General features: G+C 37.5%; 1 protein-coding gene across 2 annotated transcripts in view; it reads right to left on the reverse strand.

Annotated features, from left to right (window-relative positions):
• strn3 (striatin, calmodulin binding protein 3) overlaps nucleotides 1-16,847 on the reverse strand; it is a 37,485-nt gene that overhangs the window by 11,991 nt on the left and 8,647 nt on the right. Inside the window, exons 2-7 of one of the 2 annotated variants that reach the window (XM_052145030.1) lie at nucleotides 3,691-3,794; nucleotides 3,510-3,583; nucleotides 3,340-3,418; nucleotides 2,976-3,152; nucleotides 2,716-2,854; nucleotides 1,925-2,066 (exon numbers count right to left, since the gene is read on the reverse strand). In XM_052145030.1, coding sequence (XP_052000990.1) covers nucleotides 1,925-2,066; nucleotides 2,716-2,854; nucleotides 2,976-3,152; nucleotides 3,340-3,418; nucleotides 3,510-3,583; nucleotides 3,691-3,794 — 715 coding nt within the window. Of the gene's footprint in view, nucleotides 1-1,924; nucleotides 2,067-2,715; nucleotides 2,855-2,975; nucleotides 3,153-3,339; nucleotides 3,422-3,509; nucleotides 3,584-3,690; nucleotides 3,795-16,847 lie in introns of both variants that reach the window. The other variant, XM_052145029.1, reaches the window with a different exon arrangement.

The raw sequence follows: 16,847 nt of genomic DNA on the forward strand, positions 1-16,847 counted from the left end.
CAAAGTCTTCTTTCTGATGAGAGCAAATTTTGCATCTCATTTGGAAACCAAGGTCCCAGAGTCTGGAGGAAGAATGGAGAGGCACACAATCCAAGATGCTTGAAGTCCAGTGTGAAGTTTCCACAGTCTGTGTTGGTTTGGGGAGCCATGTCATCGGCTGGTGTTGGTCCACTGTGCTTTATTAAGTCCAGAGTCAACGTAGCCGTCTACCGGGACATTTTAGAGCACTTCATGCTTCCTTCAGCAGACAAGCTTTATGGAGATGCTGACTTCATTTTCCAGCAGGACTTGGCACCTGCCAACACTGCCAAAAGTACCAAAACCTGGTTCAATGACCATGGTATTACTGTGCTTGATTGGCCAGCAAACTCGCCTGACCTGAACCCCATAGAGAATCTATGGGGCATTGCCAAGAGAAAGATGAGAGACATGAGACCAAACAATGCAGAAGAGCTGAAGGCCGCTATTGAAGCATCTTGGTCTTCCATAACACCTCAGCAGTGCCACAGGCTGATAGCATCCATGCCACGCCGCATTGAGGCAGTAATTAATGCAAAAGGGGCCCAAACCAAGTACTGAGTACATATGCATGATTATACTTTTCAGAGGGCCGACATTTCTGTATTTAAAATCCTTTTTTTTTATTGATTTCATGTAATATTCTAATTTTCTGAGATTCTGAATTTGGGGTTTTCATAAGCTGTAAGCCATAATCATAAAGGCTTGAAATATCTTACTTTGCTTGTAATGAGTCTATATAATATATTAGTTTCACCTTTTAAGTTGAATTACTGAAATTAATGAACTTTTGCACGATATTCTAATTTTTCGAGTTTCACCTGTATATATATATATATAAACTGATGCATGTTGCATTCATATCTGTCCATTGTGTAATCCTATCTTTGTGATAGGTCCCAGCCCACATTTCATATTTTTATGTAGTAATAAGTTGTTACCACAGAAAAATATTTTGTATAAAAATATTAATAATAATAATAATAATGTACACAAATATAAAATAGTACCATATTCCTATAATCATTTCTTAACTTGGATGTGCCATTGGGGGGGGGGTGTAACCAATAATCCTCTCAGCAGTCCGAACTATCCTCTGTAGTTTTCTGATGTCTGATTTCATTATTGCACCAAACCAGACAGTTATTGAAGTGCAGAGGACAGACTCAGTGCCTGCTGAGTAGAACTGTATCAGCAGTGGCTGTGGCAGGTTGAACTTCCTCAACTGGTGAAGGAAGTACAACCTCTGCTGGGCCTTTTTTCACAATGGAGTCAATGTGGGTCTCCCACTTCAGGTCCTGTGAGATGGTAGTGCCCAGGAACCTGAATGACTCTACTGCTGCCACAGTGCTTTTTAGAATGGTGAGGGGGTCAATGTTGGGGTGTTCCTCCTAAAGTCCACTATCATCTCCACCGTTTTGAGCGTGTTCAGCTCCAGGTTGTTTTGACTGCACCAGACAGCCAGCCGTTCAACCTCCTTTCTATATGCAGACTCATCTATATATATGTCTATATATGTGACCTTCAAAGTGATTTCAGAGCTATGACAGAGGGAAATATTATTAGTGAATAACTATTTTAATTTCTAAAGCTATATTATGGCTATAGTCATATAGAACATATTTAAGGTGTTTTTTTTCATCCTTTATAGGTAGTAAAAATGACTAATTATCTACTTTTTTTGTATGGAATAAGAGCTGCCTAACATCATTTTTTGTTTCATGGAAGACAGAAAATAATACAGGGTGAGTAAATCATGACATTTTAATTTCAATTTCATTTATAAGCTTTCTTTTAACCCTAAAAGCAAACCTATACCTAATTTTTCAAACACTCTGTGTGCTGTCACAGATAAATTATCATCTGTAATGATATTACTATTTGAGTTTGGTGAGAAATATATTACCCCACTCTGTGCCATCTCCTGAACTCCGAGCCTCACCGGCACCTTCTCCATCCTCCGCATTCACCAAGAAGTCAAACTCCTTTAATGCCTCCTCTGTGTCAGGGTCATCTGGCAAGTCAGATGCCAAACCTTCATTTCCAACCTGATGGAAAATCAGTCAAGCAAGTTAATTTACCATAAGGCTCTCTTGAATACTTCATTCTGATTGCTAAATCACACCATTTCGATTCTGACACTGGTTCAGGTGACAGTGAGAAAGTGTTTTCGGCAATGCAAAGAGATACAGTATGGCAGGTTGCCCATATCTCTCCTACACCGTTTGTGGATGAAGTCTCCATTCTCCATACAGTAAATCTGCTCCTGTGTTAATTATGCCCGGTGACATGCATCGCACTTAATGAATGAGCATGCACTGCTCCACAAAATCATTTTCTCTGCTTGGATGTGCAGTTGTGTCAAGCATGTAGCTCCTGCAAATTTATATATGCCAATTTTAGCCAAAAGAAGTGGGGGAAAACATTTGTGAAGTTTCAGAAAGTAAAAAACCCCCAAAAAACATGTTAAACAGTCAGCTAGGAAAATTTACATTTCCCAGCCCTAAATTATCTTCATCTCAAATCAATATTTATTAGGCAAATAGCATTTTTATTGCTTCATATTGTGATAATGACCATATTGTGATAACGACCATTATACCTTACAAATGGTATTCCATAGCGCCAACTCATTGTAATACTCAAACATCACTGAACCATTTACATATCAAAACTACCCCTACAATTGTTCCTCACCTTAATTTTATGTTTTTTTATCCTGCGTTTATCACTTCTGTCTGGTACATCCTCCATTATTTCGCCCTCTTCATCTTCCTCTTCATCACTATCGTCAGCATTTTCTAAAAAATTAAATGTCTCCAGAACCTCTGGATTCCTGTTAAACCAAAAGGATCATGATCACCAAGTTACAGCCAAGAAGAAAATCGTTTCAGTCATTCAGATGTCTATTAATCGATCTGCACAAACCCAAATAAATCAGTTGTGCAAATCTGTACCTTTTCATGTCTTGTCCCTTTCTTTTGGCTGGAGACTCTCCTCCATTGAGAATTTGCTCTAGGTTCTTGGTTTCCACTGAACCGTTCTGCTCCGAGCCAGACAGCCCAAGTAATGACCGCACTCTCTGTGACCGAACGTCTAATATTGTGTCTGTATAACCTACTTCTTGAAGATATCTGAAAAAGGCAGAAATGGAGGAGGAGAATAAGGAGAATCACATAATGCTAAGACAATCAGATGACACAATTAGTCATAAATAAGATGACACAGATGCCCATGAACTTTCTTAACAGGCAGACTGATACTTTCACACCCACAGAAAGATGACATGACACAACAGTGACAAGGACACAAGTCACTTACTGTCTGAGGAGTTGTCTGCCCTGTTTCCATGTTAACTGACTGTTCTGAGGTATAGCCGAGACCTCTGTATCTTTGGTATCTTCTTTAGGGAAAAAATAGACAAAATAACCACATCAGTACATTCAGAACTAAACATGGAGCCAGTATACATTTTCAAATAGTCTTCTTACCTGATTCAAAGCTAGGCATTTTCACTTCACCTTGATTTAGTTCTGTCCCATACTTTAACTTATGGTATTTTGCTCTGGTAATGGGTGAGAAAATTATGTTTAGAAATGCTATTAAAACTTATTTTCTAAATCCAAAGTATTTCCCAAAGAACAAGGCAAAAAGTTCAAATTCATTACAAACCTTTCTTGCTTTAATGCATATTCTAACATTTTTATTCTTCTAACGAGGTCATTCTTCAAATTTTCTTGACCTTTTCTCTCTCCTTGGAGGAACGCTATTCGAGCCTGGAAGACAAAATAGAGGAATAGGACATTTGTGACAGACGTGAACCCAATACAGAATATCCCCCTCTGACATGTTCATGAGCAGCTAAACACTGCTTTGCAGCACAGGACATCAACAAACCATACAGGTTCTCTTTACTCATAACCCATATCACTTTTGCAAGGTAAAATTGACCAGATCGATGACAAGAGGGTTATGAAGTGCACAATTTACACAGAAGCAAGTCTTTGTTCTCAGTAAATGAAGGCTATATCTGTACTGACAAAACTTATGGAGCTGATAAACATATATGGGCCTACATACATATTAAGTGATATACAGAAAGTTCTTAAATCTTATGACAATGAGAATTAGGCATAAACTGGCTTATTTAGGCCAAAACTGCCATAAAATGCTTGTGGTGAGAGAATTTCCCTTTGCCATTTGATATTTAAGCAGGTTAAAGTTGAGCTAAATAAGGTGCAGCTAGCTGTGCAGAAATTACACACTTCACCTTTAGGTATTAAACTCAACCAGCTTGACCATGAGCATTACCCCACCAATTTGCGCAGATTATGTTACAATTGGGGCCTGGGTAGCTAGTTCGAATCCCAGGGTGTGCTGAGTGACTCCAGCCAGGTCTCCTAAGCAACCAAATAGGCTCGGTTGCTAGGGAGGATAGAGTCACATGGGGTAACCTCCTCATGGTCATTATAATGTGGTTCGTTCTCGGTGGGGCACGTGGAGAGTGGAGCTTGGATGCTGCGGTGGATGGCGTGAAGCCTCCACACACGCTATGTCTCCGTGGCAACGCACTCAACGAGCCATGTGAGAAGATGCGTGGGTTGATGGTCTTAGATGCGGAGGCAACTGGGATTCATCCTAAGCTAACCGGATTGAGGCGAAATCACTACACCACCACAAGGACTTAAAAGCACATTGGGAATTGGGCATGCCAAATTGGGAGATTTTTGTTTTATTTTTTATGATTGAATATGAGATGCCCTGGCAAATCTGCCCATTTCATTTTGGACCACAGCTAATTTTCTAAAGGGGAACCAACACAAGGCTGACAGAAGGAAATGACCCAGAGGAGTAGAGCTCTACACAGCAGGTTAACATTAGCAAGTGAGAGCAGCTGTGCAACTTGACCCCTCTTAAAGGCCATTAAGTGAATGAGAGGAGGCAAGGGGAGGGGTATTTATAGACAACCCAAACCCTCAACCTTCCTCTAGAAAAAAAGCTCTTGCAGGCTCTCATGACAACACGAGGAGGTCATCTCATGCAGTTTTCCTAGAAACAGGGAAGGTGCAGTGAGCTTGCGGCACAACCTTTCCCTTGCCCTTTACATTTCTAGGATGCTTTCCTAAAAATGTATGATCAGAGAACGAATAAGGCTGAACTGAATGTAGGCATCCCTAATCACTGAAAAATACATGCACATTTTAGGGGCATTTATATTTTGACATGTAAAAACAGCATACATAGCACAGCAAACAAGACAGTAAGACTCTACCTTCACCTTATGTAAAAAAAAAAAAAAAACTATCAAATAAACAAGTCAAATAAACTCAAATATCTGACAAGCAAATTAATGAGCATTGTGTATCATTTTCTGAACAGATTAAAGGCCCCCCATGACGTGTGACAGTAAATAGCATAGGAACTTAAAAACACAAAACAAGAACAAGAAATTGTACAGTGTTTGGCCAAAATAAAAAATATAAACTTCGAAATAAAAATATTAATAATAATTTAATATTACATTATAATAATAAGCTTGACTAGATCCCAAAATAATAATTCAGTATTACAATAACATTCAACTGGGTTTAAAAAAATAATAGTTCATTTTTTGCACACCCTGTTCATTCACAATTTTCTTTTTTGATTTTAAAGTAAAAATACAAGTCCCTAAATAATGCTTTTTTATTACAATGTATTGTTGTATATTGGTGCATATAAATGAAAATTATTACCGGTAAATAACATTCATCCTTGTGTTCATTTATGCATTAAACATTTTGAACCTTTTTGGATACAATGGCTATTTGGTTAAAATTATGGTTTCTCTGATTAAAAAATAATACAAAAAAAGCCATTTCCAAGCAAATACACAATTATAGAGATATACTGTATATAGTCAATAATAATAATAATAATTTGAAAAAAAAAATTATTCACTGTTAAAAAACATTTTAATCCCATGTGGATTTTTCATACATCTTTACTAAAACATTTTTAAATTTGTACTAAAACATTTTAAAAACGTTACTTTTTATTATTACTTTATATTGTTATATTGTTGCCTATACATGAACAAGATTAAATATACATTTTGTGTTAATTCAGTGAACAGCAGTGAGGAAAACAAGCCATGATTATTTCAAAGTAATTTTCACATTTTTATAGTATTTTAGTTTACATAAAAAATTCAACAATGCAATGATTTAGTTGAAATTCTGGTTCCTTCCATTGAAAAAAAAAAAAAAAAAAAAAAGCTAAGACACTCTTTCAAGGCATTTCAGAGCAAATACAAAGATATATTTATGAGATATATGAATACATTTATAAATATTTACGAGATATATATTAATATGAATATTATCATATTCCCAGCTCTATCGCCAAGCCATACATTTTAAGATGATTATGCATAAGAGCATATAAAGACACTACTTATACAATTTGGATAGCCTGATTTAGAAAGATGCAAGATTAATAGAGCCTGGATTAAGAGTTCACCACTGGGAAGAAAAAGCCAGTGAGAGAATACGGTCTCAGCTAGGGTGGGTGGTCAGATCTTTCACAGAGGCAGCTGTCTGTGCTTGTCTTAAGAATACGGACATATTGGAACGAGACTGACACACCGAGGCCTACTCTACTCAAGAGCACACCATGTGTATGACCCCTTCAAAGAAACATGACTCGTGATTTCAATTGAGAGAAAAAAAAAAGACTTTGAGATCTCTGGATTATATATAACTTTTGGAAACACATCTGTAGCTAAAGTAACTGCAGTATGAGGACTAAGTAGTGTGTATTCCCTGGTATGAGGTGATAATAAAGTTCTTGAGAAAACAGTCCAAGCGCCAAGCAGAAGTGTGCTTTCACAATCAACCCACACATGCTGGAATCAATGTGGGAGGTCACTCCATTGAGATGCCTCACAGGCAGCCTGGGGGAACATAGTGAGATCACTGGCCAAAGCTAAAGCCTTACAAAGGAGCAAGCAGCCTAGCACGGGAAAAAGACAAACACATGGCACGTGACATTACCCTGTACAGTTGTCAGATAATGGAGTTTGCAGTGGAGAAGGATGTAGGTTAGAGATAGAGGAATGGAAATGACATGCTACAAGCTAATTGACAATTAAAATATTTCCCTGAGAGAAGACTGACCTGCCATCTTCAATTGAAAAGGATGCTAAAAACACTCATGAAAGTCATGAGGCTACACGTTTTTTAAATTTCCCTCAAATTAACCTTATTGGGGCAAGTAGACATCCATTAGCATACTTAAAAGGCCACTGTATAACCAAGTTGACTGGTACAGGTACACCTCTGTATTATAGTTCAGTTAGTGCATGGCTTTTAGATTATTCAAAACCCACGCATGTCAACTTTAGCTTGACAGAACAAGCACAATTCCTCTGTTTCACCTTAACTCAAAGCTAAGTAACAGTCATCCACAGACATTGTTGGCTTTCTGTAAATGATATAAAAGTTCTGTATAACAACAGAGTGCAATGGTCCGGTTTTTTCCATAGGGAAATTGATTGTTAAACCTTTTAAGGAAGGCCTGCAGTAAACTCCGAGACTGTTGATCAATGTTATGCTTCTGCTGAACCCATAAGTCAAATTTATTCAACTTCATTTTTTTTTTAAATCATGTGTAATATTTCTTAATATTCCTGATGAATAACTACAACTATGATCCTGAGGAGGAAAATCCACCAATCAGAGAACCGAGGCAAACGAACCCATCAGCAACCACTCCAGTGAGGTTCTGGCTTACTTGGTGCCCTAGGCGAGATCCGACGTGGCGCCCCCCTTAACATCCCCAACCCCTAAATACAACAAAATATTGTTTTACTTTTTTTATTTACTTTTTATTCCGGAACTATGCTTTAACACACAAAATATGAAAGGGATAGTTCACCCAAAAATGAAAATTCTCTCATCATAATCTCATGACACCCCATATGTGTATGAATTTGTTATTTTTGCTGATCACAAAAAAAGATTTTTAGAAGAATATCTCAGCTTTGTAGGTCCATTCAATGCAAGTGAATGTTGGCCAGAATTGTGAAGCTCCAAAAATCACAAAAGCAGCATAAAAGTAATCCATATGACTTCAGTGGTTAAATCTAAGTCTTCAGAAGCAACATGATAGAGAAACAGACCAAGTCCTTTGTTTACTGTAAATCTTCAGATGTGAAAGTGAAACAAAACAGTCATCACATGTGACTTTCAAATTTAGAGTAAAAAGAAACTTAAATATTGATCTCCTATGCATGTTTCTCACCAACACCTATCATAACTGAAGACATGGATGTCACTGGAAGTAAAAAGTGGACTTACACAATGCTCATTGATGCACGTTGGGAGCGAAGGCTAGCCCGTCTGGTCTGATCCCACAGAAGAGCTACTTTAGCACAAATTCCTGAAAAACTTAATGATGGCCATGATAGAAACTTGTCAGGACACACAGTGCGTATGGGGCTGTGTAGACGCAGACAGGTCAGAGCGCCCATTATGACCCCTGTCCACCACCAAAAGTGCCCACAATGTGCAAGTGAGAGTCAGAACTGGACCATGGAGCAATGGAAGAAGGTGGCCTGGTCTGATGAATTACGTTTTCTTTTAGATCATGTGGATGGCCAGGTGCGTGAGAGTCATTTACCAGGGGAAAAGATGGCTACAGGATGCACTATGGGAAGAAGGCAGGCCGGCGGAGGCAGTGTGATGCTCTTTAGCAGTGGCCTCTTTAAGCAGCACCCTGCCACACTGCAAACATTTTTCAGGAATGGTTTGAGGAACATGACAAAGATTTCAAGGTGTTCACTTGGCCTCCAAATTCCCCAGATCTCAATCCGATTGAGCATCTATAGCCGAAATGCTGGACCAAAAAGTCCGATCCATGGAGGCCCCACCTCGCAACTTACAGGACTTAAAGGATCTGCTGCTAACATCTTGGAGCCAGATACCACAAAACACTTTCAGAAGTCTTGTGGAGTCCATGCCTCGATGGTTCAGAGCTGTTTTGGTGGCAAGAGGGGGACCAACACGAAATTAGGCAGGTGGTTATAATGATGTGGCTGATCGGTGTAAGGCCTACAGGGTTTTCTGGCACGCCATCGTAAAAACAACGAAGTTGAGATTAGAGGTCGATGATAGTGGGTTTTGACAATACCAATAACTAAGGTGGGAAAACAGGCCAATAGCCGATTAATTGCTGATAGTTTTTAAAATGTATAATATGAATGACAACTTTCCACTGAATGTAAAATAGTGCTGAACTTTATGGGGCTTTTCCACTGCACGGTACAACTCGACTCTGCTCGCTTTTCCACTGTGGATAGTACCAGGTACCTGATATTTTTTTTAGTACCACCTCGGTCGAGGTTCCAAGCAAGCCGAGCCGATACTAAATGTGACGTCAAAATCCTGCAGATCACTGATTGTTCAGGGAGAATCGTCACCACCAGAGTCACTGGATTTCCGACACATGACATCAACCCGTTAGTTTTAAAGATAATAACAGCGATAGCAGTATCATTTGTTCGAGCGACTTTCGAATTATGAAAAAAGAAATTGCTGTGCGCAAAAACCACAATATCAGTCAATAAACGAGGTGTAGACGGTCCACTCGTTAACGATGAGCGAAGCGATAAAGTCTCTCAGGAAGTGTCTCAGCTGTTGGCTGCACACGGCTACCACCGAACCTACCGACAGTGTAGGAAAGTTTAAAAAAAACTTAAGTGACTACAGAACCATCAAGGAAAAGTGGAAGTGGTTCGACCAAATGGACGCTATCTAAACCGGCGAGCAATGGGAGGGAGAGTGCCCTGGATGCAGCCACGATGGAGGATGGGACGTTAAACAACTTGGCCAATTTAACTGTTACACTAGTGAAAAAGAAATCGCCATGAAACAACTGCTTTATGCAGCACAATGAGCTAGTAGCTAACAGTTGTTTTGGTCAGTTTGTGTCATGTTTAAGACGTTGTCACGGCATCAGAGGCGATGCAACTATACAGATCAGTCTATAATCCCACCCACATTGATGCGGCACTAAACGGCAATGGAAATACAAGCTCAGAAAAGTAAAGCGAGTAGAGTTGAGGCAAGTCGAACCGTAACGTGCAGTGGAAAATTGCCATTAGTAAGCACCACTTTCAATGACAATCCTTTATACATTTATCCAGCAATGGTATCTTCTTTAAAGCCTTTGCCATATGAAATTAATGAAAATATTACAGGTCAAATGTTTTTGATGTTCAGCAGTAACATAAAACACTGCCTTACAAATCCAAATAGTGACTGTATGCTTCATCACGTCTTACAATATTTATTATTTTATTGTCATATTAAATATTTGAATGATGTGACAAAAAGGGAGAGAGAAAAAGTATAGAAATCAAGTCTTGTCTTTTAAAGGTAAATTTAGAATGGCATTGTATATATTATACATGCTCTGAATATAAAATGTATATTTCATACATACACACACATATATATATATATATATATACATATATATATATATATATATATATATATATATATATATACATATATATATATACATATATATATATATATATATATATTATAAAAATATATATATATAAAAACATTTTTACCATGGTCTTAAGTTTTGTTAATGTACATAATGACTGAGCAAATCAATTACAGATAAACGGCAAAGGACCTTGTGAAGATGCTGGAGGAAACAGGTAGACAAGTATCTATATATGGTGCACTTCACAAAATAGATGCCATTATGGGGCAGGACAATTATGTGGATATATTAAAGCAACATCTCAAGACATCAGCCATAAAGTTAAAGCTCGTTTCGCAAATGGGTTTTCCAAATGGCAATGACCCCAAGCATACCTCCCAAGTTGTGGCAAAATGGCTTAAGGACAACAAAGTCAAGGTATTGCAGTGGCCATCACAAAGCCCAGACCTCAATACGATAGAACATGGTGGGCAAAACTGAAAAAGCATGTGCAAGGAGGCCTGCAAACCTGACTACGGTACCAGCCAAACATAACTTCAGTCTATTACGATGGACTTCAGATGATGAATTGATGCCAACTCAAACCATAAGACATGGGATATGACATCATATGCCATTGCCTGAACCTTGGACTTAGGATAGACCTCACTGAAATTACCGGCCGGTTGAACTGCGATGCACCTCACTGATCTCTGCCTGCATTATTATTAATTATTTTTCTCCATTAACCAACATCTTTTTTATTTGTGTTCCTTGTCACAGTCGCCTTCAGCTTGCTCACTGGATTCCTAAATACAAATATTTTTATCAAAGTACACAATGATGACTCAAGACATAATAGATGTTACAGTTTCATTTTCTGTTAATGCATGATTTCTGTAAAGCTACTTTGAAACAATGCGTGTTATGAAAGGCTATACAAATAAAAATGACTTGACCTGACTCCAGTTCTGTCTGGAGGAATAGTCCAAAATTCCAGCAACTTATTGTGAGAAGCTTGAGGAATGCTACCAAAACATTTGAACCAAGTTAAACTATTTAAAAGGCAATACTACCAAATACTAACAAAATGTAGGTAAACCTCTTACCTACTGAGAATGTGATGAAATCAAAAATTCTCTCTACTATTATTCTGACATTTAATATTCTTAAAATAAAGTAGTGATCCTAACTGACCTAAGACAGGGAACTTTTTCTACAATGAAATGTCAGGAATTATGAAAAACGTCTGACTTCAACTGTTCACACACACACAAGTTTGGAATAATGTACAGATTTTGCTGTTTCGGAAGGAAACTGGTACTTGAATTCACCAAAGTGGCATTCAACTGATCACAAAGTATAGTCAGGATATTACTGATGTAAAAAACAGCACCATCACTATTTGTTTTTAAGTTTTTATCAAATCTAGACAGGCTCCATTTCCAGCAGACATCACTCAAACATCTTATTCTTGTGCAATCATGCTAAATTGCTAATTTGGAACTAGAAAATCACTTGCCATTAAATCAAACACAGTTGAAAGCTATTTGGTTTGTTAAATTAAGCTTAACCTGTTGGTATGCACCCCCTTTTTGAGCACACACCATGAAAATGACATACCTGAACTTAAATGGTTGTATTTACTGGACCCTTTGGAGTATGGACACAGTTGTAGTATCTTTTGGAAGAAGACACGTTGGGCTTTATTTCCAAAGATTCTGAATTAATATATGTTGTTATTTTTTTAAAGGGCACCTATTATGGAATTTTGAAAATTACCTTTCATGTAGTGTGTAACATAGATTTAAGTGAACAAAAACATCCTGCAAAGTTTTATATATGAAAGTTCACCGTAAAAAAAGTTATGGTCTCTCAAAAGTAGGAGTCGACTCTGAGTCAATTTAATGAATCGTTTTCCCAATGAGTCATTTTCCTTTTCGTTGTGACGTCAAGATTAAAAATTATCAAATTGGCGCGCCCACTCATTCTGTGGCGCAGAACACCAGGAAAACTTGAAAACATCATGTCGACAACAAGGCGCTGTGTTCTGAAGTGCATATCAAAAGCGACCTTTTTTTCACTGCCCAGGGACGAGCATGTGAAGAATCAGTGGCTAGAGTTTATATTTACAACTATACCACACAAGTATAGCCCGAACCTTGTGCTATGTTAGCGTCATTTTAATGACGATTGCTTTACTGAACATGAATGCTTTCAAGTGTGGATTCAGCGAGCGGTTGATACTGAAGGAAGGTTCAGTACCAAGTTTATTTGGATCAGCTTCCTCCTCCGAATCACAACCTGTAAGTATTATTAATAATTGTTGCTTTTATGTGTTTTTTAGCATGCTTAATAAGTATTTGTGTGTGTTGTGTAAGTTACGCTCAGCGCAGCTTCTAGGTCTCCAATGTCAATATTTTTTTAAATATGTGAAATATTTGTCAATGTTATTGGAGTTGTCATAAAGAATAGAGCAATAACTTGTAGTAATGCAGTGCTTTACCTATATGTTTATGCGTTGGGCTAACGCAAACTGATTGGGTGTTTACCACCGAACTTTGGGCTATGATCGCTAACATAAATCAACTCAAATTCCTTCTCTGATTTTGATTTTTTTACTACAAAGCGGTGATGGGCGTTCCGTTTCCGACAATCTCTGCACAGAGTATACCAATCACAACTGACTGGGTCATCTGACCAATCACCGCAGATTAGCGTCACGCAAAGGAGGGGTTTGGAAAAATTAGTCATTGAACGAATCATTTGGGAGTCGGTGAGCAAATCAGGTAAAAATAAATGCATATTATAAGACAACAAAAGTGTTTTTTGTCACTGCATGCATGTAAAACTGTTGTTGGGGACTCCCAAAACAATATTAGGAACATTTTAAATGCCATAATAGGTGCCCTTTAAAGTTAGAGAAGCTGAAGTTTATAGCAATGGAAATATTTTGTGCTGAACACCATAATAAAATAATAAAAATTAAAAATTTTATAATCTAAAATAAACAATAATAAAAGTACCAAGACAACCCAGAAATACAATGTTCTCAAAGCCAAAAGACTAAAGAAGTTACGTTTCAAATTTGAAGATGATCTAAAAAAAAAAAAAAAAAAAAAACGAGGTTCCGGCAAAGTTTTTTCTATGCAAAATCGCTGCCGGTGTACAGAGTAAAACTTTCAAGACGACACAAAATCTGACTGCACTGCTTGGCTATATTGAATAAAACTATGCGTATTTTTAAAAATAGACTTGAGACAGGCTCGTTTTGTTTATGAGACTCTAATATATGAGATAATATACAGTTTTACAACATGAATCCTGCTCAGATCGCATAGTTTGTTGAAGAATGACGATATCTCATGTAAACAATGGAGAATATCAATATTTCTCAGATTTATCACTCTTATGGACAAAAAGTGCTATTGGATGTTTTTCAAAGAACGCTTGACATGGACAATTGACCCAAGTGTGGCGAACTGGATTCATCTGGTGATCTCGTGTTCAAAACAGAGGTATGAAGTCCCATTTTGATATTGCATGTTTTCATTTGTACTCCTGGCACAAATAACTAAATTTCTGTTTCTGGAGCATTTATATCGTGAAACAGAGTTCGGATTTCAATGTTGAACCCTTAGACCTTTGAAAAGATGTATAATTTGTTAACATTAATTACATTTATAGACGGTAAATTATATATTAAATGCAAGCAGAGTGACATCACTACCGTGTGCGGGCGATTGCGTATCAACCGGTTAACATTGTCTACTTGTTTGTTTTTGAGTTACCACAGTATGCAATAGACTGGCATGTCTTAACGTCAATATGGCAACAACAACAAAAAGCTTTCTATAGACACTCATCAGACAATCATTGGTTTGAGGAATAAAGGAAATACAATGATTGATATTGCCAAAAAACGTAAGGCGTACACTACAGTCTTCAAAGAAAATGGTCAATTGGCTCTAAAAAGGACAGAAAGAGATGTGGAAGGCCAGATGTACAACTAAACAAGATGATAAGTACATCAGTCTCAGAATAGCATTCTGAGATGCATCTCTTCTCACCACAATTGTACAGAGCGGTCATCTGAGTTAAAGTATACTTTGTCAGTTCGAACCATTCTGGCCATTCTCTGTTGACCTCTCTCATCAACAAGGTGTTTTCATCCACAGAACTGCCACTCACTGGATGGATTTTGTTTTTGGCACCAGAGACCGTTGTGTGTGAAAATCCCAGGAGATTAGCAGTTACAGAAATTCTCAAACCAGCCCCTCTGGGACCAACAATCATTCATGCAATTATCTAATCAGCCAATCGTGAGGCAGCACTGCAGTGCATAAAATAATGCAGATACAGGTCATGAGCTTCAGTTAATGTTCAAATCAACCATCAGAATAGCGAAAAAATGTGATCTCAGTGATTTGGACTGATTGTTGGTGACAGATGGGCTGGTTTGAGTTAAACCAGAGACTTAACTTTGATGTAACACACTTCCAATGTTTACCCCAGCTGTGTAGTAAATGTATTCAAAACAAACCATAGAATATGAGGAACAATGGAGGACTCTAAGAGGCTGTGGATGATTACAGTTGGTATTTTTTACCACATGATTTTGCTTTATTCATGGGTGATGATATAGAAAACTGGGCGTCTTATCGATTCAATTCTGTACCCAATCACAGTTTCTCGGCTGCTTTCAAACTCTCACGTGTGTACGTCTGCATGTGCTGTAAAGAGTAGAGATGTCCCGATCGATCAGCCACCGATCAAAATCGGGCGATATTCATCTTAAATCCGCGATCGGCCGTTCGTGCCTAGATTTAAGGCCAATCTTTTTTGCAGCATGCAGGAAATCACACATACACTGCTCCGCTAATGAATGAGTGCTTTCTCAGTCCTTGAAGCATGGCAGAATGGCCTATGGAGGGAGAGTTGTTGGCAATTCTAAGCATTCACGAATTTAAACCTTCAGACATTATGTAATTGAGATGAATATGCCGGTTTGTTTTTAAAAATGTGTAAGAATTACATGTGTATGAATATTAATTTGCCCATTTTCTAGAGTCGTTACGGTAGTTATTTGGACTCGTTGCACTGTGAACAGGAAGAGGATATAGAGGCTGCTAACAGGTTTAAAAACTAATTAAACAACAAATAAACATACAAATACATGATACATGACATGAGTTGTGACAATCAGATGTTGTGTTGTGTGATAGAGACTGTTTGAGCGATCATGAGCGCTTTTAGCTTAACTTTCTTTAACATGAGCTCTCTCGTGTCAATAAAAGACGTGCACTCTCAATATCAGTCACTCATCCCAATTTAAATCAGATTAATGTTGGTCACAATATCACTATTTAACCTTCAATAATGACACAGCGTCTTCATGCATTTTTAATAATTAGTGATTTGTGTTACAGCAAAACTCAAAGACAGTAAACAGACCATAGACATTAATGATTTCTCACTGGAGCAGTTTTAGAGCTTGTTATGAATATATTTTTCTTATTTTTTAATGTATCTCTGCGGTGTGTGATGCTTTCATGGTTTTCACTGGTTGTCAGTATATGTCAGTTGTCAATATTGAAAACAGAACTATTAATAACAGTTTCATTATTGTTGAACTTGGGCCTGTTCAAGTGTAACCGTTTACCCCACCTTTAAGTGGAATTGTGACATTTTGAATTCATTTTTATAGAATACATTTTTTGTTTGTTAAGCCGTTTACACCATTTGTAAGTGTAAGATTTCTATTCATCCATACAGAACTCTATACAGATTTGTAATTTATTTTCGTACCTGAATATTTAAGTTAAAATAAGCTATTACACCATTCTAAGTAGAAGTTGATTTTATATGTGAGTTTTATAAAAATGCTAGCTGCACTAAGTTAACTGCATTAAGCAAAAGATATCTTTTAGTTACTTTGTTATTTTTGTTTTGGGACTCGGTATCAGCAGATATTGAATATTTACATATCGGATCAGGGGCCAAAAAAAGCTGATCGGGACATCCCTAGTAAAGAACACTCATGTCGAGTTGCCAACCATCCATGTTTTCGGGATCATCCATCCACATCAATAATTTGTTTGGACGATTCATATATATAAAGCTTTCCTAAACCATCTCCCTCTCATTTGAAGCATTGGGAAGTTTGATTCATTTTCATGAAACAGTTTGTTTCGAAGTACGGTTCGATATTTCCTTTGTTCAGAAAACAAATTTTACTTCCAAATCCAAAGAATAATCTATCTGGTAAACACTTCGACAGGTTTGCCCTTAAATAACTATAATTATTTTACAACAGTAACCATAGTTTAACCACGGCATTTGTAGTA

The sequence above is a fragment of the Xyrauchen texanus genome, chromosome 16 (genome assembly GCF_025860055.1).
Source record: "Xyrauchen texanus isolate HMW12.3.18 chromosome 16, RBS_HiC_50CHRs, whole genome shotgun sequence".
Classification (NCBI taxonomy): Eukaryota; Metazoa; Chordata; class Actinopteri; order Cypriniformes; family Catostomidae; genus Xyrauchen; species Xyrauchen texanus.